This window comes from Trachurus trachurus, assembly GCF_905171665.1.
Source record: "Trachurus trachurus genome assembly, chromosome: 16".
NCBI lineage: Eukaryota > Metazoa > Chordata > Actinopteri > Carangiformes > Carangidae > Trachurus > Trachurus trachurus.
The window spans coordinates 32,730,891-32,751,998 of record NC_139902.1 but is presented as its reverse complement, the minus strand read 5'-3'; the positions used below and the strand labels follow the sequence as shown (position 1 = coordinate 32,751,998).

Genomic DNA, 21,108 nt, shown 5'->3' with positions numbered 1-21,108 from the left:
TGTGTGTGTGTGTGTGTGTGTGTGTGTGTGTCTGCAGTGTGTTAATAACCAGCTGTGCTCTGCTGCCCCCTGTGGTTCACAGTTGAAACCACAGCGTCTCTCTGCTCCACTGGTTCAGCTGCTCAGAGAAGCAGAAAAACACGTTTCTCTGTATATTTATTAAAGGAATAGTTCACCAAAAAATGCAATTCATTATTGCCTCCCCCTCATGCTGATGAATACTCTGGAGTAGTTTTTTATTCCTCAAAGTGCATCTGGAGACCCGGGAGGCCGGTTCCTAGTCCAACCAAAACTTTATATGAGAGTAATAGGGCCCGACACAAAAACGTCCATAAAACTACACAAAAACCATTTAATATTCCTCCACACTGCTCGTCCACTGCAATCCAAGTGTCCTGAAGGGAGATAGTCCAGAATACAGGACTGTTTAGGCTGTAAAAATGTCCTAAATGAGGTAGTTTCCAGTAAACTCTGGACTATCTCCCTTCAGCACTGCAAAAACTCAAAATCTTTCCAAGAATATTTGTCTCATTTCTAGTAAAAACTAATCTTTTCCACTTAGAATAAGACTCATCACCTTAAAATTAACTTGTTTTTAGATATTTTCACTTGTTTCAAACAAATTTTCACTTGAAATAAGCAGAAAAATCTGCCAGTGAAAGGAAGTTTTTTGTGCTTGTAATAAGAAAGAAAAACTTGCTCCACTATCAGATTATTTCAAGTGAAAATCAGCTTGAAAGAAGTAAAAAGTGTCTAAAAACAAGCTACTTTTTTAACGTGATGAGTCTTATTTTAAGTAGAATTAGATTTGTTTTGACTAGAAATGAGACAAATATTCTTGGTACGATTTTGAGTTTTTGCAGTGAGGACACAAGTGCAGTGGACGAGCAGTGTGGAGGAATATTAAATGGTTGTTGTGTAGTTTTATGGACGTTTTTGTGTCGGGTCCTATTACTCTCATATAAAGTTTTGGTTGGACTAGGAACCGGCCTCCCGGGTCTCCAGATGCACTTTGAGGAATAAAAAACTACTCCAGAGTATTCATCAGCATGAGGGGGAGTCAATAATGACTGGATTTCATTTTTTGGTGAACTATTCCTTTAAGTTATTGTTATCTGTAGTTAATAACAGATGCATTTATTAAGTTATTATTATCTGTAGTGTCTTCTGTTCATTCATAATGTTCATAGTTCATAATGTGAAGCTCTTTGTGCTACTTTTCTTCTATAAAGTCTTAGTCCTCTGTCAAATGTCGACTGTAACTCTGAGCATTTTAGTTTCATATTAGTCAAAGAAAATATGAATATTTCAGTCTAGTTTTAGTCAATGAAAACTGCTGATGTGAACATCCAGACATGGAAATTTATTTTTAAACCACTGACTCATTGTTGTTCTCAACAACACAGGATACTGTCATGAACACACACACACAATCTGCTTGCATTTTACATTTTTCTCGGTCATTATGAAGAAAATGAGCCCAAACGTCGCGTCGTTTCTTTTCTCCCGGTCGTATAGTTCACGTTTACTGCAGACAGGAAACAGAGCAGCTGCACTGAGGGAAAAAAGTATCTGTGTTTGATCAACGAAAGTGAAGAGAGATTTTGACAAAGTTTAGATTTGTCGTCTCGTCTTATTTCATCAGCGATATCGCATGTTGATTATCGTTACATTATCGTTATTGTTGGAGGACGTCTGTGCCGTTTCCTCATCGTCTCGTCTTAGTTGAATATATTTCATCAAGGAGATTAACACTACTGCATCCAAAGGTTATTATTATCTCTTTTTTTTTCCTGTGAAAAACACCAAATTAACTCATTCAGTGCCAGAGTTGTTTCCCTCAGTGTACAGCCAGCGCCAGCACTTTTGATGGAAAGATACTACTTTTCAAACAGCCACACAATGTGTTGTGCTGCGACTAAAATGACACAGAATGTCTCAAATGAAAGAGGAGACTATCTACTTTCACCAGGAATAGAAGTGAGTTGGTAGCATGTTCCACTTTTTAGTTATCCTCATTTGAATACAGGGTGTTTTCTCTCTGGGAGGATTATTCTGAGAAAAACAGGTTAAAAGTGAAGGAGACAGAACTCTCTTTTGAATCTTGTATTTTTGACTAGTTTTGACTTTGTGGTGATTCTCTCTGTGTCTGTCTCTCTCTCTCTCTCTAATTACCTGAATAGGCTTATCTTTTTTTTTTTTTATTGGTGGGATGGCGGGTCAAAGCCTTTGATACGGGTCACAGTGACACGACAAGATGCCTTCATGTTGAGAGAGTCCGTTTGTTTTGATACAGTGAATACCTAAGATGAAAACAACGGGTTCAACCAGAGTTCATATACAGTAGGTTTGGCGAGACACTTGTTTGCCATGGTTACGTGATGGCGTGATCACATGACTTCCTTTCATCACAGGAACACCAGAATGAGTCACGGAGTGGGGAAGAGCGCCCTCTAGCGTAAACTAAACTAAAACTCGTGGAAACTCCTGGTTTTTCAGATGCACCTTGGACTCTGCTGCAACAAACACCGACTGTGAAACTGAGACCAACAGGAAACGTGTTGTTTGTGTTGAGTTGGAGCAGCTCAGACAGATCGTTAATAATAAAACTTGTTGATGTCTTGTTGTTTCATCTCTGTGTCTGTCTGCAGCTGATCAAACTCACTACAAACCCAGATAGATTACTGGTTTGATTATTATTGATTATTTCCCCTCTCTCTCTGCTTCCTGTCAGGTTCGATGTCACTTCCCTCTGATCACAGATCTGGAATCAGCTTCACTCGACTCTGATCTTTAAGTGAAAACACGTTCAAAAGAAGAGAAAAGAACAAATGTTTTTTTTCTGAGCTCAGTTTTCATGTTTCCTCAGATTCAGTGACATCACAGCTGCTCTGCTCCCTGATTGGTTCATTTGGAAGGAGTATAGGAGTCATTATAAAGAAGAATGAGCAGATAAACGAGCTGCAACAAACACAAAACTACAACTAGAAAACAGGCTGCAGAGTCCAGCACTTTGACAAACGGTACTGTTTTAATCTATAGATATTGATCTATATTATATATTTATTAGATCGCCTGGGCCAAGTTGGTCAAAAGGTTTAATCTGGATCAAAATGATGATGAGGATTTTTAAATCCCTTTGTTTTTCCACCCAGGATCATGTAATCCATTTTTACTTTTATCCAAACTGTTCATCTCTGTTGGATTTCTGTTTTTGTTTTATAATAGTGTCATGTTAATTGTCTTTCTTTGTAGTTTTTATGTCTGTTGGTTTCTGTTGGATACATGTGTGTGTTGTATGTGTTTTTTCCTGTTTTATGAATTCTGTTGTTATGTCCTTTGTGTTCATTTTAATGGCTTTTAACACCTTGCCAGGAGGACTACAATGGGAAACTAGCCGTTGGCTAAAACTGGCACCTTTACATTTTATTATGTTCATTAATGTGCACTGTCCTCCTTAAAGCAGATATCAGTGGAATGTTTTTGTTAATATAAGTCCTAAATAGTCCTATTTTCCGTCAGCAATCACTTACATGAAGTATTTCAGCCTAAACACGAGTCTCTCCGTCACTCTGCTCTGCTGTAACCCGAGGAGAAAATTTTCCTTGTGGGATACAAGTGTTATCCAATGAGGAGAGAGAACGGCATGAAGGGCTGTGTGTGCAGCCAAGGGATGCGCGTGAATGTGGTGACGTAGCACGAGGACCAATTGATGCCTGACAAGGGCGGGGGCTGCTAACTCATGGTGCGTTCAAAGAAACTCGTACTTTGTGTTTTTCCTTCCTGTGAAGTCATACCAGTTCGATCTGGTACGAGTTCACGGGTCGGAAGTTACGAGTGGCCGTTATAGGGAACTTTCACAGACAACAGGATGGTAAAAACACGAGCTACGGGTTACCTGGAACGCTACCAAGTCGTAGTTGTGACTTGAAGCTGTAACTTACGGTTTCAAAAGCCTGCCTTGAACGCAGCATTAGCCGAAACGGCCGTGAAGCTGATATCTGCTTTAAATAAATAAATAAATAAATAAATTGAAACAGTCTGATTCAGATACAAACTGTTTTCTGAGCTGTTTTTTGTTTCTTCAACGTCTTTTAAACAGCCAGACTTTATTTTATCTGGTCTGGCTGTTGTAAAAAAGCAAATATACAATATATCAATCAAATATATTGTGAATATTATTCCATGTGTTTCAAACTCAAACTTCAATCTTCATTTAATTATCCAGGAGTTGTGGAAAAGTTCTTCATTTGTGGAATAATGAAAAGTTAAGTTTATTAACTTTATCAATGTAATGGTTTAAAAATCAGGTGCACAAAATAATGTGTGTGTGTGTGTGTGTGTGTGTCTGACCTGTGACAGCAGCTTCTTGAGCAGCTGGGCGATGGCGGGGTCGTCAGGTGTGGGGCATTCTGGGATGGACCCGGCCCGTTTCTTCTGGCGCAGCAGCAGGTGTCTGAAGAGGCTGGAGATGTCTCTGGAGCGCAGCGCGTAGTCGAAGATGGAGCGGCTCACCGGCTCCTTCAGGACGCTCAGCAGCACCAGCTCCTTATCGATCTGACGGGGAAATGTGAAAAGCACATTTAAGACACGTTTAAAACGACAGCAGTGGACCAAAGTGCTACACAACAGGTGGATACAGAGTCATAACAACATCCAATGTGGAAAAACGACAATAAGAGAACAGAGCAAACATTAAAATAACAACTTAAAACCTTGAGCTCTTCAAACTTCAATGTGTTTTAATGAGATTTTAGAGCATCACTGTGAAGTGGAAGGAGAATGATTCATGCACTGTGTCTCTGGCTGTGTGTTCAGGGTGGTCGTCCTGCTGGAAGCTGAACCTGTTCGAGGCAGCAACAGTCCCAGTCTCAGGTCTGTTGCTGCCTCAAACAGGTTTTTCCTCCAGGATTGTTCTGTATTTAGCTCCGTCCATCTTCACACATTGCAGCAATTTGCATGGAGAACAAAAAGTTCAATTTTGGTGAGTCATTTTCCTTCCAATTCACAATCGGTGTGTTTCCATTTCCCCTAGAAATGCACAAAACCTAAATATCGCGGCGCTCGGAGATGACATCATCCAGGTCAGAGGTCAGCAGGTCAACCTACAGACCCCGGATGTTGATAACAGCTAACCCCGGACTCAGAGGGGAATAGCACTAGCCTATCAGAACTAAATCTTGGTGAAATGAAGGAGTTTCTCTGCAGATAATGTGTTATATAGAGGCTACATTCTGCTGCCCTGTAGACTCCATTATACGGATATACGCGCCTCTCGGCTGGAGCTCATTTCATCACAACCACTCGTAATGACACCAAAGTTATCTGGGGGAGGAAATGATCGGATTTTATGCTAGAAATAAGGTCCAGGTTGTAAAAAAAAAAGGCAATTCCCCTTTAAATTTGTGGTTGTAATGTGGAAAAGTTCACCTGGATGATGGGCTGGGTGATGAAGGGGTTGAGGTGAGGCATCAGTTTGCAGTAGACGTCGGCCACGTTCAGGTGCTGAGCCACGACAGTGATGAAGCCCACGGCGCCATAACGGATCCACAGGTTGGGATGGCACAGGAAGGGAGCTACGGAGAGCAGCAGGGACAAACTTAGATTATATACAACACAGGAAGGGAGCTACGGAGAGCAGCAGGGACAAACTTAGATTATATATATACACACAACACAGGAAGGGAGCGATGACACCACGACATCACAGAGGCAGCAGCCACTCTGCAGAGCTGCTCGGCCGGCCAACCTCCGTCGTCACCCCGGGGGAGAAAACGATCGCTAATTAACTTACCCGCAGGTTTTTAGAGGTTTACCACCGGCTGGTTAAATTATTTTTAGGAGATAGATGCTGGTCTCATTGATGAAATCTAACAATTGTGGCAGTAGCATTAGTTAGTTTGAATGAAAAGTGAAGCTTCCTGTGTGTATTGGACAGAAGAGCAGCGCTGCCTCGGGGCTCTGTATGTACAGAAATCACCACATTTACATCAATAAATAAATGTTTTACAATGAACTGATCAGTCTTTGGTTACGGTTAGACGTCAGGGGCGCATTGCATTGTGGGATACAGTACGCAATGTAGACTGGTCAGATACTGGAGATGTTTCCTGAATCAGTACGACATCAGGGAATTTTTCGCATATTGCAGATTTTGCTTTTGTTTGCATACTGCATACTACATTTTGGCCAAATCAGTACGTGCTAGCAGAAGAGTATGTGTGTGTGTGTGTGTGTCAGAGTGTGTGTGTTACCGATGTCGCTGACGAACTCGTAGATGTGCGGTTTCTGCAGCAGCCCCAGCTGACACATGCAGGTCAGAGCGTTCAGAGCTTTGTAGATGACGAACTCCTCCGTGTCGCTGAGCCCCTGCTGCAGCAGCGGCTTCAGGATGGACGAGCTCTGCCAGCCCACGTAGGCCGCCACTCCTACAGGGGGGGGAGAGAGAGGAAGAGGAGAGAGTTTAATTTACCACTTTTTTAAAGCATTTTTAAAAATTGTACTACTTTTTTCTAAAAAAAATAAAAAAATCCTTGAAATTTTCAAACTTAAAAAAAAAAAGGAAACGATTTTTCACTTTTTCTCCCTGAAATTTCTCTGAAATTTTTCAAAAAATTCACGCCATTGGCCCTAAATTTGAGGGAGCGATTACTCATTAACAGCATATTTACAACACATTGTTGTGTAACGGGTCAGTGAACAATTTCCAAAAACCTGACGAGACAATTCGGTTGAAATCATTTTGATTTCTATAGATTTCTACAGGTTTGTCTCTATATTGAGGAAAGAGATCCAACAAGAGCACTGGGATAACATTTTATTAAAAGTCTTTGTAGACGCGTATACTTCAGGCCCAGGCCAAAAAATAAAAAGACTCTATAGGGGTTTACATTACAACAAATAAAAGGTAGCTCACTGCATGTAAAACAGACATGGTCCTAAACTAAAACATTTGGGAACATTTATGTGAAATACAATTGGAAAACTTCAAACTCTGCTCCGCCGTTCTAAAAACAGCTTGCACCGACAATTAAAGTTGACGAACCTACTGCTATGACTACGTATAGGGATTATGGCAATGGGCCAATTTGCCAAAATGTTGAACTATCCCTTTAATGAACATGTTAATTATGAAAAATTTAGAAAAAAATGGAGACGATGAAACTAAATAGAGAGCTCCATCATCAGACGGAGTGTGTTTCTTACCCACGATGCTGTCGAAGAAGGCGCCCCTCAGGTGCCAGTCGTTCTTGTCGTTGAGGAAGGTGATCATGTGCGACAGCAGGACGTCGTTGGCTTTCTGGCGGCCGAAGAACACGCAGAGCCGCGTGATGCCGTTCTCCATCAGAGACTGTTTGACGATGTTCTCCGAGTCGCTCAGCAGCGTCACCACCTTCTGCTGCACCATCTCATGCAGCGCCTGCAGCTCTGGGGGGAATCGAACACACCACACCTGTCAGTCACACTCAGTACATTTCAGGGGTGCAAACTCATCAGGGGTAAAAAAGGAGACGAGATACCGACCCATTTTTTTTTTAAACCAACTTTAAAGGTGAATTTACAGTCAATTTTAGCATGAGACTAGGGTCCAGATTTACTCAGGTTTGCACAGCTTTTGCTCGTGTTAAACCTGCACAATCTGTCTCTCTGTGTTTGGTTTTGAAACATGTGAAAGACAAACAGAGGGGCAGATTGCTCAGCCTATGCAGGTTTAGCATGAGCAAAAGCTGTGCAAACCTTAGTGAATCTGTCCCTAGATGTCCATCAGATGAACCTTGCAAACCTTGCCTTCAAACTAAATTAAATTGTGAAACATTTATTTATTGATGTAAATGTGTTTTCTGTAGGCTACGTAGGCTATGCGCCGAGGCAGCGCTGCTCTTTCTGTCCAATAACACACATGAAGCTTAAAAATGCCATAGGCTACATAAAACATATTAAGCGGCAATATGTATTTAAAAGATGTTCAAGCAAACACACATAGTTTGAAACAACGTTCAAAACACACACGGCCAGCATCACAACTAGGCATAAGGTCTGCTAGCTGGTAAAAGGTTTAATATTTTTTCATGTGAGAAAGTCACTGTTAAATCCCCAGTCTGTGGTCAGTTTATCCAGATACCGCCTGTTAGGAAATTTGCTCCGACGTTTGTTTTAGGAGAAATACAAAGGGAGCAGCGACCGGGAGCTAGTAGGCTACATCCATGCTACCAGCTCGTCTCAGAGGCAGTAGCCGGTCTGCTGAACCGATAGCCCGGGGCCGACTCTGTCGTCTTCCCGCTAGGGGTGGGCAAAAATATCGATACGGCAATATATCGCAATATTTTGTATCGTGATACGATATCGATATTCAAAATTTGAATGTCGATATATCGATATTTCGATATATATCGATTTTTTTCAAATAATAAATCATGTTTCAGACGTAAATCCAGTACGACTTCCGCACCTCTGCTCCGCGAGGTGTCACTGTACTGCTACCTCAGACAGTGTGTTGTACGTGCAAATATGTTGTTGTAACTTGCACTTGTATAAAATGGCATGGATCATTAGAATTACAATGTTTTGACTCAGTTTGTCCCATAAATTATCACTATCATCTGATGTACATACAACTCGGATTTTAAGATGCATAATGCTTTTACATTTTTCAGTGAACTATGTAGAATATCGTAGAATATCGCAATATATCGCAAAATTTGGATATCGCAATATCATATCGTATCGTGACTCAAGTATCGTGATGCGTATCGTATTTTAAAGTCCTTGGCAATGCCCACCCCTACTTCCCGCTGGCAATAACGAGCCAAGTCACAAGTTTTTAGAGGTTTACCGCTGGCTGGTTAAAGGGACAACGAGGAGTTTCTATTCGGTTAAAAAAAAGTCTCACGTTAATGTGGATGAATCTACGTTACCCACACTTGTTAATGGGCCCATTTTCGATAAATATATCGTTCTGTCTCTATCGTTATTTTGTTATTATTAGTGGTGGCGGAGATGCTGGTCGAGCCGACCAGCGTTTTTTACTTTCGGTTTCGCAACGAGTCATGAGAATAACGCAGCTGAATCGCCGTTTATGGTCGGAACTACGACGGTATGTGATCGTCTTTGAACCTCTGACTTTAATTCTTGATGAATGAAAACATGAGTCTGTCTTGCGCCGGTCAAAATAATATTACGGTGCGTGCAGAGGCTCATAAATGTAATGAGAAAACGCTTCGCTTTTCCAAAACTCCTTGTTGTCCCTTTAAACTCTTTATAGGAGATTAATGTTGGTCTCATTGATTAAATCTAACAACTGTGGCAGTCGCGTTAGTTAGTTTGTATGAAAAGTGAAGCTTCAGGTGTGTATTGCTGGACAGAAGAGCAGCACGGCCACCACTTGTGAGAGAACAGGTGCATTGCCTCGCCTCGCTGCAACAGCTTCTTAAATGACAATAATGACAATTTTTATTTTATGACAATAAACTGAGTCTCTCTTTGGTTTGTGGACAAAACAAGACATTTTACAACATTTTATTGACCAAACAACTAGTCGATTAATCGTTTAAATAATCAACGGATTAATCGATAATGACGATAATCGTTAGTTGCAGTGCAAGTGTGTGAAGAAAGAAAGACACAAATAACTGTTAAAGTTTTGAAAAGATTAAATGTAAAGCCCATTTCAGGTCAGCAGGTGTGTGTGTGTGTGTGTGTGTGTGTGTGTGTGTGTGTGTGTGTGTGTGTGTGTGTGTGCGTGTGTGTGTGTGTGTGTGTTACCTGAGTCGTAGTTCTCGTTGGGGTGCAGCGCCTCCTCTGTCTCCTCTCCGCTCAGGTCCGTCTCAGTGTTGACGTTGTTCTCCTGAACCAGCTCCAGGAACCTCAGGGCGCTCTCGGCCAGGTGGGCGATGTTCTCTGGGCGTTACCACGGCGACAGGAGGGTAGAAACATGTCATTAGTCTCCGTGTGAGTAAATGTTAGGGCTGGGACGATATGCTTTTCTCCCGATTCGATTCTTCTACGATTTTTTGGATGCTGATTCGATTTAAATTGCGATTCTACGATTTTATTTTATTTTTAGTCTGCATTTTTAACAGCAGTGAAACAGTTGAATGATTATGATTGTCTACACATACACATCACATGTAAGTCAGTTTTTAAGATTTATTCAGCAGCAATATATATTGTATGTTTACTCTCTTTTCAAAAGCATGGACTGCATAAAAGAGGCAAAAATAAAAGGGTATAGAAAAAACCGGCTTCTGAAACCTTTCTGACAAAATGAGATCTAGACTGAGGTAAACTGCTACATTTAACATTTATCTGCACACCAACACTGTAGGAGCCTATAAATGAACATACTCCATTATAAAGTGAACTTAAACCCTTTTCAAAACCTGGACTCTCTGTATGTAGAAAAGGCGAACAAATGCACATTGCACAATATTTAAAGTGACAACGAGGAGTTTTGTTAAAGTGAAGTGTTTCCACTACATTTATGAGCCTCCGCACCGTGAAATTCTTTGACCGGCGCAAGACAGACTCATGTTTTCATTCATCAAGAATTAAAGTCAGAGGTTGGAAGACGATCACATACCGTCGTAGTTCCCACCATAAACGGAGATTCGGCGGCGTTATTCTCATGACTCGCCACGAAACCGAAAGTAAAGAAACGCTGGTCGGCTCGCCCAGCATTTCCACCACCACTAATAATAACAAAATAACCATAGAGACAAAACCATAGATTTATCTAAAATGGACCATTAACAAGTGGTAACGTAGATTCATCCACATTAATATCAGACTTTTTTATTGTCGCGGAATTTTTCGTTCTGCCGCTGGAGAAACTCCTTGTTGTCCCTTTAAAAAAAAAAATTCAAAGAAAAAAATCGATTTAAAAAACGTCAACAAAAATATCGCGATACTTATGTGAATCGATTCATAAGCTTCCATTTGAGTCCCAGATAGCCTTCCTACTAGCTACTGGAAAGCTACAGGCTGTCTCCAAACAATGCAACACCTATTGTGAAAAACTACATGATCAGAAACCATTCTATTTCTGGTCTCCCCAAAGTGAACAGATAGATAGAGAAGACCGTTGGCCACAGCACGTGGGGCTTTTGAGATAGAAAGGCTATCTTGGACTCAAATGGAAGCTTATGAATTAAGGAAGTTTTCTATATACATGTTAGACATAGATATTCTCCATAAAGTGCTGAAAAATAATAATTTTCATGAGAATTTGTCAGGCGAACAGTACTTTTTTTGTCTTTTTTGGGATGTTGAGGGTGATATCTTAAAATCCAGTTGCAACAAACCCCAGAATCTTTTTTTCATGCCTCCCCCTATGTGTCAAGATACTCTCTGCCAAATGTTATAGTTGTATGACTATTTATGCCATTGTAGTACCTAAATATTTGCATTTACATCATTTCACCAGCAGAATGACCCCAGAAAGGGGTTTTGGCCCCTGTAGCTTTCCAGCAGCTAGTTGACCGGGTTGTCCACCCAGGTTTTAATCCTTCAACTTCCTACAGATCATTTCTGGTGTCAAACCTTTTACAACGCTCCGTGTCTGTTTTCAAAAAACTGGGATTTTGCCCCCTGGGTACTAGTAAGCGACCACAGCTCCAGTGCCGTTGTCATGTCTCACCTGCGTATGCGAGCCTGACGATGGTGGCGTCGTCCTGCGCCAGGTGGGCGATGCCCGGCAGGATGTACTCGGGGTAGATGTTGACGTCGTTCCTCGGCACCTCCTTCACCAGCGCCAGCACCTTGGCCAGCGTGCGGACGGCCTGCGCCCGGACGCGCGGCACGGGGTCGTTGGTGAAGTGCAGCAGGTACGGCGTGACGCGGTCCAGCAGCACGTCCACGCCGAGCCGCGGCGCCAGCTGCAGCACCAGCTCCAACGCCGCCAGCTTCGAGTCGCACGACCGCAGAGTCTGAAGACACGAGCTGATGACCGACACCAGCACCATGAGGCCCTGCTCCTCCCGCCACGACGGGGCCGCCTCCACGGCCGGGGGGCAGGGGGCGGGGCCTGGGGGGGAGACAGGTGAGTTAAAGGGACAGTCCGCCATAGGTTTAACACAGAGGAGGAGGAGCAGGGGGCGGGGCCTGGGGAGAGACAGACGGGTTAAAGGGATAGTCCAGCATATGTTTAACACATGGGGGCGGGGCCTGGGGAGGGACAGGTGAGTTAAAGGGATAGTCCAGCATATGTTTAACACATGGTCGAACACAGAGGAGGAGGAGCAGGGGGCGGGGCCTGGGGAGAGACAGGTGAGTTAAAGGGACAGTCCAGCATATGTTTAACACATGGGGGCGGGGCCTGGGGAGGGACAGGTGAGTTAAAGGGATAGTCCAGCATATGTTTAACACATGGTCGAACACAGAGGAGGAGGAGCAGGGGGCGGGGCCTGGGGAGAGACAGGTGAGTTAAAGGGACAGTCCAGCATATGTTTAACACATGGGGGGCGGGGCCTGGGGAGAGACAGGTGAGTTAAAGGGACAGTCTGCCATAGGTTTAACACATGGGGGGCGGGGCCTGGGGAGAGACAGGTGAGTTAAAGGGACAGTCCAGCATATGTTTAACACATGGGGGCGGGGCCTGGGGGGAGACAGATGGGTTAAAGGGACAGTCTGCCATATGTTTAACACATGGTCGAACACAGAGGAGGAGGGGGCGGGGCCTGGGGAGAGACAGGCGAGTTAAAGGGACAGTCTGGCTAATGTTTAACACATGGTCGAACACAGAGGAGGAGGGGCAGGGGGCGGGGCCTGGGGAGAGACAGGTGAGTTAAAGGGATAGTCCAGCATATGTTTAACACATGGGGGCGGGGCCTGGGGAGGGACAGGTGAGTTAAAGGGATAGTCCAGCATATGTTTAACACATGGTCGAACACAGAGGAGGAGGAGCAGGGGGCGGGGCCTGGGGAGAGACAGGTGAGTTAAAGGGACAGTCCAGCATATGTTTAACACATGGGGGGCGGGGCCTGGGGAGAGACAGGTGAGTTAAAGGGACAGTCTGCCATAGGTTTAACACATGGGGGGCGGGGCCTGGGGAGAGACAGGTGAGTTAAAGGGACAGTCCAGCATATGTTTAACACATGGGGGCGGGGCCTGGGGGGAGACAGATGGGTTAAAGGGACAGTCTGCCATATGTTTAACACATGGTCGAACACAGAGGAGGAGGGGGCGGGGCCTGGGGAGAGACAGGCGAGTTAAAGGGACAGTCTGGCTAATGTTTAACACATGGTCGAACACAGAGGAGGAGGGGCAGGGGGCGGGGCCTGGGGAGAGACAGGTGAGTTAAAGGGACAGTCTGGCTAATGTTTAACACATGGTCTAACAGAGGAGGAGCAGGGGGCGGGGCCTGGGGAGAGACAGATGGTTTAAAGGGATAGACCGCCATATGTTTAACACATGGTCTCAAAGTGGGGTCGTTGAGAGGGTTCAAGGTGGTCCCCGACTTTTACTTGTAATTTTACCAAATTTTTGGGGAATTTTTTTAACTTCTTTTTTTTTTTTTTGAGAAAATTTACCACTTTTTTCTAGAATTTTTAAAAACTTTTTTTTAAAGAAAATTTACCAAGTTATTTTCTAGAATGTTTTTTAACTTTTTTTTTTGAAAAATTTGTACAACTTTTCTATAGAAAGTTTTTTCCTTTTTTTTCCGAAAACTTTTCCCTTTTTTTTTGGAGAAAATCTACCACTATTTTCTAGAATTTTTTAAAACTTTTTTTTTTTTTAAATGTGTACAACTTTTCTAAAGAACGATTTTTTTACTTTTTTTACTTTTTTTTTGTGAGAAAATGTACCACTTTTCGTCTAGAATTTTTAAAATCTTTTTATTTTATTTTATTTTTTTGGAAAATGTTGACCACTTTTTAAATAAAAATCTTTTACTTTTTTTTTTTTTTTTAAATGTTACCTTTTTTGTTGTTGTTGTGAAAATGTACCACTTTTTTTCTAGAAATGTTTAACTTTTTTGGTGGGACACACAGATGTTTCAGTGTGGAAGCTGCCAGATGTTGCAGTCACCTCCTCGCAGGTTGTGCAGGATGTTGTCCAGGTCTTTGCGGATGACGAGGACGCGCTCGTCGGCCGACTGGAAGGTTTCCTTGGCGAACTGAGCCATGTACGGCTGCAGGAAGGTGTAGAAGATGTCGGGGAAGGCCCGGCCTCGCTGCTGCTTCAGGTATTCCTCGGCCGACAGGCGCTTCTCGGGCTCACGCTGCACCATCTGGGCCACCTGGGGAAACACACACACACACACACAGACCGTCAATGTCTTTTCCTACGATCACTGTGGTCCCTTAAACGCAGCACACAAGCAGAAGCAGCTGTTCACATCTGTATGAGTCCATGAATGACGCTGCAGATCAATGATTAATCAATGACCTTGACTCCTCTGATCAGTTATTGACTCACTGACGACTCAGGATAACGGCGGATCAACGTAAAGACGATGTAGGTGAAGGTGCGTTCACTGACACAGATTTTACTGATTAACGGAGACTTTTTCTACTGCTCTAGATCAGTGCTTCTCAAAGTGGGGTCCGTCAGAGGGTTCAAGGGGGTTCCTAATTTTAGGTAATTCAAGGTACAATTTTTACTTCAATTTTTTTTTTTTTTGGTATTAGATTTTCCACTTTTTTTCTAAAAGATTTTTCAACATTTTTTGAGACATTTTACCACTTTTTTCTAGAATTTTTTTTACTTTTTAGAAATTTTACCAGTTTTTCCTAGAAATCTTTTAACTTACAAAAAAGAAAAAGGTTTTACCTTTTTTTTCCCAAAAATTTCTCTTTTTGTTTTTTTTTTATTCATGCCATTGGCCCTAGTTTGAACATAAAGTAACGTTATGCAGTCGTAAAACAAATATTGGTCTAATTTGTTTCAATTTACGGATACCTAGGGGTGTCACGATTTCGATTTTTCTATCGAAATTACGTCATGGTCTTGAGCATCGAAGTCAAAGAGAGGATCGACGACCCCCCCCCCCCCCCCCCCCCCCCCCCCATTGACCATTAGTGCTTAATGTGATACATTATGGAAATTGCATCACTTATATGTAGCCCATCTTTTGAAATAAGATTTTCTGTATAAAATTTGATGAATAAAACCAATGATGGTAGACTAGACTAGTCTGAAAATGGAATATAGGCCTCTGTGCTGTAAGAAAAAGAAAAAGAATCGAGAATCGAATCGAATCGAGGATTTGGAGAATCGTGACACCCCTTTGATGTAAAAATGTTTCAGAACCACTGCTCTAGATGATCACAGGTGAAGTGTGTGTTGCTGTGCAGGACGGGTGTGTGTGTGTAAAGTGTGTGTGTGTTGTGTTACCAGCTCTCGGATGCTGCAGTCCTCGATCTTCAGGAGGACGTGCTCCGTCTGGAAGTGTCCCTTCCGATAGGCGAGGAGCTGAGACAGGTCGAAGAGCGGGACGCCCTCGGTGAAGAGCTCAGCGATCACACAACCTGCAGACACAGAGACACATTGAATTAAAACATTTAACGTGATCGATTATGTCTGATCTGTGACGATCGATTATCAATAAACCGGACGCCAGCGGATAAATCTAGAGACAACATATTTAAAAACAGCTATATTAAAGCGATAGTTCAACAGTTTGTCGAATTGTCCCATTGCCATAATCCCTATAGTCATAGCAGTAGGTTCGTTACCTTTAATTGTCGGTGCAAGCTGTTTTTAGAACGGTGGAGCAGAGCCGTGAGCTGCTCAGAGCTACGCTACGGAGGCTCATTATGTATTATTACATCAAACTCATCAAATACACAATCCAACAACTCCACAACGCTCTGGTGGACAAGTTGTGAGCTGCACATTCACCACGCTATGAGATAATAACACAACGTTACCACACAGAGTTGTTTTAGAGGGAAATACAGAGACTGATGATGAAAAACTGTCCCTGAAGGCAACGTGCATCAGCTGGTTTTTCATGAATTTCCCTCTAAAACAACTCTGTGTGGTAACGTTGTGTTATTATCTCATAGCGTGGTGAATGTGCAGCTCACAACTTGTCCACCAGAGCGTTGTGGAGTTGTTGGATTGTGTATTTGATGAGTTTGATGAGGGAAACCAAGAAATCCCATGAGCTTCTAAAAATATCTTGCACCGACAATTAAAGGTGACGAACCTACTGCTATGACTATAGGGATTATGGCAATGGGCCAATTTGCCAAAAATGTTGAACTTTCCCTTTAAAAGAAGAATCCTACCTGCAGAGAAGATGTCCATGGCGGGCCTCAGCTCCCCTCGGCTCCTCTGGTTGTTGTTGGTGAGGTCGACCAGCGGCGTGTTCTGGTTCTGGTCGCTCTCCGTGGTGAACATGCTGCCGTCCACGAAGCGCTCGGGGGCGATGTAGCAGGTCCGGCGCCGCGACGTGTCGAAGAAGTAGTTGAAGTCGGCCGGGTTGTCCTCGGGCAGGAAGGTGGGCTTGAAGCTGGCGAAGTCGGTGAGCAGCGCCCAGTTCCAGCTGGTCACCATCACGTTCTCCGTCTTGATGTCGCCGTGCCGCACGCCCGCCTTGTGCGCCTGGTCGGAGTAGGGCAGTGACCAATACTGGATTTTAGTATTCAACTCAACTCAACTCAAATTTATTTATTAAGCCCTTTAAAACAACCACAGCTGAAACAAAGTGCTGTACATAATGCAACATATAAAAATAAAGCAATTAGCAGAAAAATAAATATGAAATTATAATTGTTTATTGCTTTTAAAACAATTTAAAAGCTACTAGGGCTGGGACGATATGCTTTTCTCCCGATTCGATTCTTCTACGATTTTTTGGATGGTGATTCGATTTAAATTGCGATTCTACGATATTGCCGATTCTCTCGATTTTTAGTCTTTAGCATTTTTAACATTTATCTGCACACAAACACTGTAGGACATACTCCATTATAAAGTGAACTTAAACCCTTTTCAAAACCTGGACTCTCTGTATGTAAAAAAGGCTAACAAATGCACATTGCACAATATTTTAAAAAATTCCACAAAAAAAAAAAAATCCACATTTTTAAAAAAAAAACATTTTTTTAAAAATCGTCAAAAAATCGTCAAAAAAAAGACATTGCAATATTTATGTGAATCGATTTTTTTCTCCCACCCCTAAACCCTACACTGTTTGCTTCTGTTGTAAATACACAATGTATTCGCTGTCATCCATTGTGGATAAGCATTTACATGTATTTAATATTTTTCTCCTGAGGAATTTTTTCTCTGGATTTTTAGTCTTTAGCATTTCTAACATTTATCTGCACACAAATACTGTAGGACCCTATAAATCAACATACTCCATTATAAAGTGAACTTAAACCCTTTTCAAAAGCTGGACTCTCTGTATGTAAAAAAAAAAAAAAAAGGCGAACAAATGCACATTGCACAATATTTTAAAAAATTCCACAAAAAAATTAATTTTTGAAAAAAAAAAATCGATTTAAAGCAGATATCAGTGGAATGTTTTTGTTAATATAAGTCCTAAATAGTCCTATTTTCCGTCAGCAATCACTTACATGAAGTATTTCAGCCTAAACACGAGTCTCTCCGTCACTCTGCTCTGCTGTAACCCGAGGAGAAAATTTTCCTTGTGGGATACAAGTGTTATCCAATGAGGAGAGAGAACGGCATGAAGGGCTGTGTGTGCAGCCAAGGGATGCGCGTGAATGTGGTGACGTAGCACGAGGACCAATTGATGCCTGACAAGGGCGGGGGCTGCTAACTCATGGTGCGTTCAAAGAAACTCGTACTTTGTGTTTTTCCTTCCTGTGAAGTCATACCAGTTCGATCTGGTACGAGTTCACGGGTCGGAAGTTACGAGTGGCCGTTATAGGGAACTTTCACAGACAACAGGATGGTAAAAACACGAGCTACGGGTTACCTGGAACGCTACCAAGTCGTAGTTGTGACTTGAAGCTGTAACTTACGGTTTCAAAAGCCTGCCTTGAACGCAGCATTAGCCGAAACGGCCGTGAAGCTGATATCTGCTTTAAAAATCGTCAAAAAAGATATTGCGATATTTATGTGAATTGATTTTTTCTCCCACCCCTTACTAACGTAACATTGAATTGGAAGGAATTTAGATGTTAACATGACATTTTTAATTAAAAAAGCAAAGCAAAACAAAACAAAAAGGATTAAAATAAACATAAACATTTGGTATAGACGACAATTTATGACCTGAATATTTCAAACATTTCAACCGGGGATTAAGAATTGGTCCTATATTCCTATACTAATAAATACTGGTGTAAACAATGAGTAATGTAATTATATTTTGACTACATTTGATCATTTTACACATTTCTAGTGTTGTGAAATTAATTAATGCATAATAATCGTGATTATCGTAGTACCGTGATTGTTTCTCTGACAATAATCGTACCAAGAAAATGTATAATCGTGACATCCCTATACTCGACTATGACTCACAGCGTCGAATAGTGGTTTTGATAGTCGGTTATTGGAATATGAAAGTCCTACCTGGTCGACGGCGTTGAGGATCTGGAAGGCCAGCCAGCGCTTCTCCACGTTGTTGAGAAACGGCCGCGTGCTGATGCGGTCGTACAGGTTGTCGCGGACGTACTGGCGGAACAGGATGGCGGCCTTCTCCGTCAGCGAGGTCTTCTGGAAGGGAAGGCAGTTCTGGCACGAGTGCAGCCGGATCTTCAGCTCCTCCAGCTCCTGCTTGTAGCTGGTCAGCGGCAGCGACGGGTCCTGGATGGCGAAGACCTTCACCACCACCAGGCCCTCGCGGTGCTTCGCCCGCGCCACCTTGAAGAAGCGCGTGCTGCCCAGGCTCTTGTCGTACTCATGGTCGTGGATGTCGGAGAAGTAGCTGTCCACCGAGAGGATCTGGGACGGGGCGATGCCGGCCAGCTGGTTCCCCATCGCTCCCACACACGACTGTCTGGGGAGGAAAGTACAGAACAAAACAACATGTACAGACGAATAAAATCATTTAGAATAATCAATTAAAGGGACAACGAGGAGTTTTGGAAAAGCGAAGTGCCTTCACACTACATTTATGAGCCTCCGCACCGTGAAATTCTTTGACCGGTGCAAGACAGACTCATGTTTTCATTCATCAAGAATTAAAGTCAGAGGTTGGAAGACGATCACATACCGTCGTAGTTCCCACCATAAACGGAGATTCGGCGGCGTTATTCTCATGACTCGCCGCAAAACCGAAAGTAAAGAAACGCTGGTCGGCTCGCCCAGCATTTCCACCACCACTAATAATAACAAAATAACCATAGAGACAAAACCATAGATTTATCTAAAATGGACCATTAAAGGGACAACGAGGAGTTTCTATTTGGTTATAAAAAAGTCTCACGTTAATGTGGATGAATCTATGCTACCCACACTTGTTAATGGGCCCATTTTCGATAAATATATCGTGGGCGGCCATGTTGCATCGCCATTTTTTACGTTGAGTGGCAGCGTGACCGTAGGTAACCACGGAAACTCAGCGGAGCTGTGGGCTCGGCCTGTTAAAACTGTCACCACTGTGTAGTGTGAGGAAGGACGGAGGCACTGGTGTTGCATTCAGGTGCAGCCAGGCAGACGGCCGTCGGCAAACCAACCGGATGTCGTTTTACTCCACCAGAGAAAGACGGTAAAACAATACCACATCACCATGACAACATGTTGTCAGGCCTGTATTGTTTTGCCTCGTGCTGACGGACCACTTGTTTACATAGACGCTTGTTTATCCTGTTAACATGCAGCATCTGTTGTCTGTCTGACGTCTGCCCCATTTCAGGTGAATGCAGCATCAAGAATACGTTCAGATATGCAACCGCACCGCTAGACGGGGGGAATTCCTACAGACTGGGGCTTTAACATTTTATTGACCAAACAACTAGCCTAATCGATTATTCGTTTACTTAATTAGTCGATAATGAAAATACTCGTTAGTTGCAGCCCTAATTGAATTCAATAAATAAATAAATTCAATTCCGCACCGATAATTAAAGGTATTGGTAATGAACCTACTGCTGTGACTATAGGGATTATGGTGAGAGGAGAATCTAACTAGATGCTGAACTATCCCTTTAACCTCCATCTCTCCACAGCTGCACAGTAACATAAATCTAACATCTCTGACGTGTTTGTGTCTTAAACAGCTGTAAAACACCTGGATTCACACCTGGGGAGCCCCGGTTACACGCAGAATGAAGCAGATGTTGTGCAGCAGCAGCAAAAACCTCCACCGAGCAGCAGCTGTCACATGATTCAGCTCCAGAAACAAACACCAGTCTAACTTAGCATTAGCATTAGCAGCTAACCGTCATCAGCTCTTTAAAACTCTTCCTGCTCGTTAACAACAGCCACAACAATAATATACATGTTGTAACAGTTAAAAGACATTGTAAATATGTTATTACCAGTTAATGTTCAGTTCAGTTCGGACAACTTTATAGCTTCTGTTGTCAGGTCTGTGGTTGTTGTTGTTGTGGTGTTAGCTTCAGCAGGCTAGCGGTGCTAACGGTGAGAAACGTTCAGCCTGAGCGCAGATAAACCGTCTTCATGACGTGTCCCCGTGCGTCGCTTACAGCAGCCAATCAGACGACATCTTCCTCTGCCTGTTCAGTGAACAACTGAAACGACGTGGGGGAGATAAAACTTAACGGTAACCGGGAATAATAACGGAAAAGCTGCTGCTGCCTGACTCACGGAGCTGACCGAGCTAACAGGCTAACCGATTAGCCGTCCACCGTTGTTATGGTTCCGGGTCAGAGCGCGGAACTACAAAGGTCGTCTATGGAGAAGAAGATGCTCACTACGTTTAAAAGATTTGTTTAAACAAAAAATTAAAGGGATAGTTCACCCAAAATTCAAATTTCACTCATTATCTCCTCCCCCTCATGTGGACTAAGGGCTGGGAGAAGTTTCAGAGTCCTCCGTGGCTTCTCTGAGTTACAGGGGGTCTCGGCGTAGCAGTGCATGTCCATATAACGGTTGCAAATGGATACCAACTGTCTTCGTAACAAAAAGACACACCAAAAAACATCCAAATTGGACGAACCAGGAAGAGGAGCTTCCGCTACAAAACAAGCTTGAAATATAGACTTTTTTCGGGACAATTTC

At 42.8% G+C, this 21,108-nt stretch overlaps 1 protein-coding gene across 1 annotated transcript in view; it reads right to left on the bottom strand.

Annotated features, from left to right (window-relative positions):
• The window catches only part of pik3r4 (phosphoinositide-3-kinase, regulatory subunit 4), a 38,993-nt gene extending 18,269 nt beyond the window's left edge, over nt 1-20,724 (bottom strand). The window contains exons 1-11 of the mRNA XM_083989284.1: nt 20,406-20,724; nt 18,496-18,922; nt 16,233-16,548; nt 15,334-15,467; nt 14,026-14,236; nt 11,636-12,022; nt 9,763-9,897; nt 7,207-7,428; nt 6,255-6,428; nt 5,431-5,576; nt 4,354-4,557 (exon numbers count right to left, since the gene is read on the bottom strand). Coding sequence (XP_083845410.1) covers nt 4,354-4,557; nt 5,431-5,576; nt 6,255-6,428; nt 7,207-7,428; nt 9,763-9,897; nt 11,636-12,022; nt 14,026-14,236; nt 15,334-15,467; nt 16,233-16,548; nt 18,496-18,903 — 2,337 coding nt within the window. The 5' untranslated portion in view covers nt 18,904-18,922; nt 20,406-20,724. The remainder of the gene's footprint in view (nt 1-4,353; nt 4,558-5,430; nt 5,577-6,254; nt 6,429-7,206; nt 7,429-9,762; nt 9,898-11,635; nt 12,023-14,025; nt 14,237-15,333; nt 15,468-16,232; nt 16,549-18,495; nt 18,923-20,405) is intronic.
• Between the last annotated feature and the right edge of the window lie 384 nt (nt 20,725-21,108).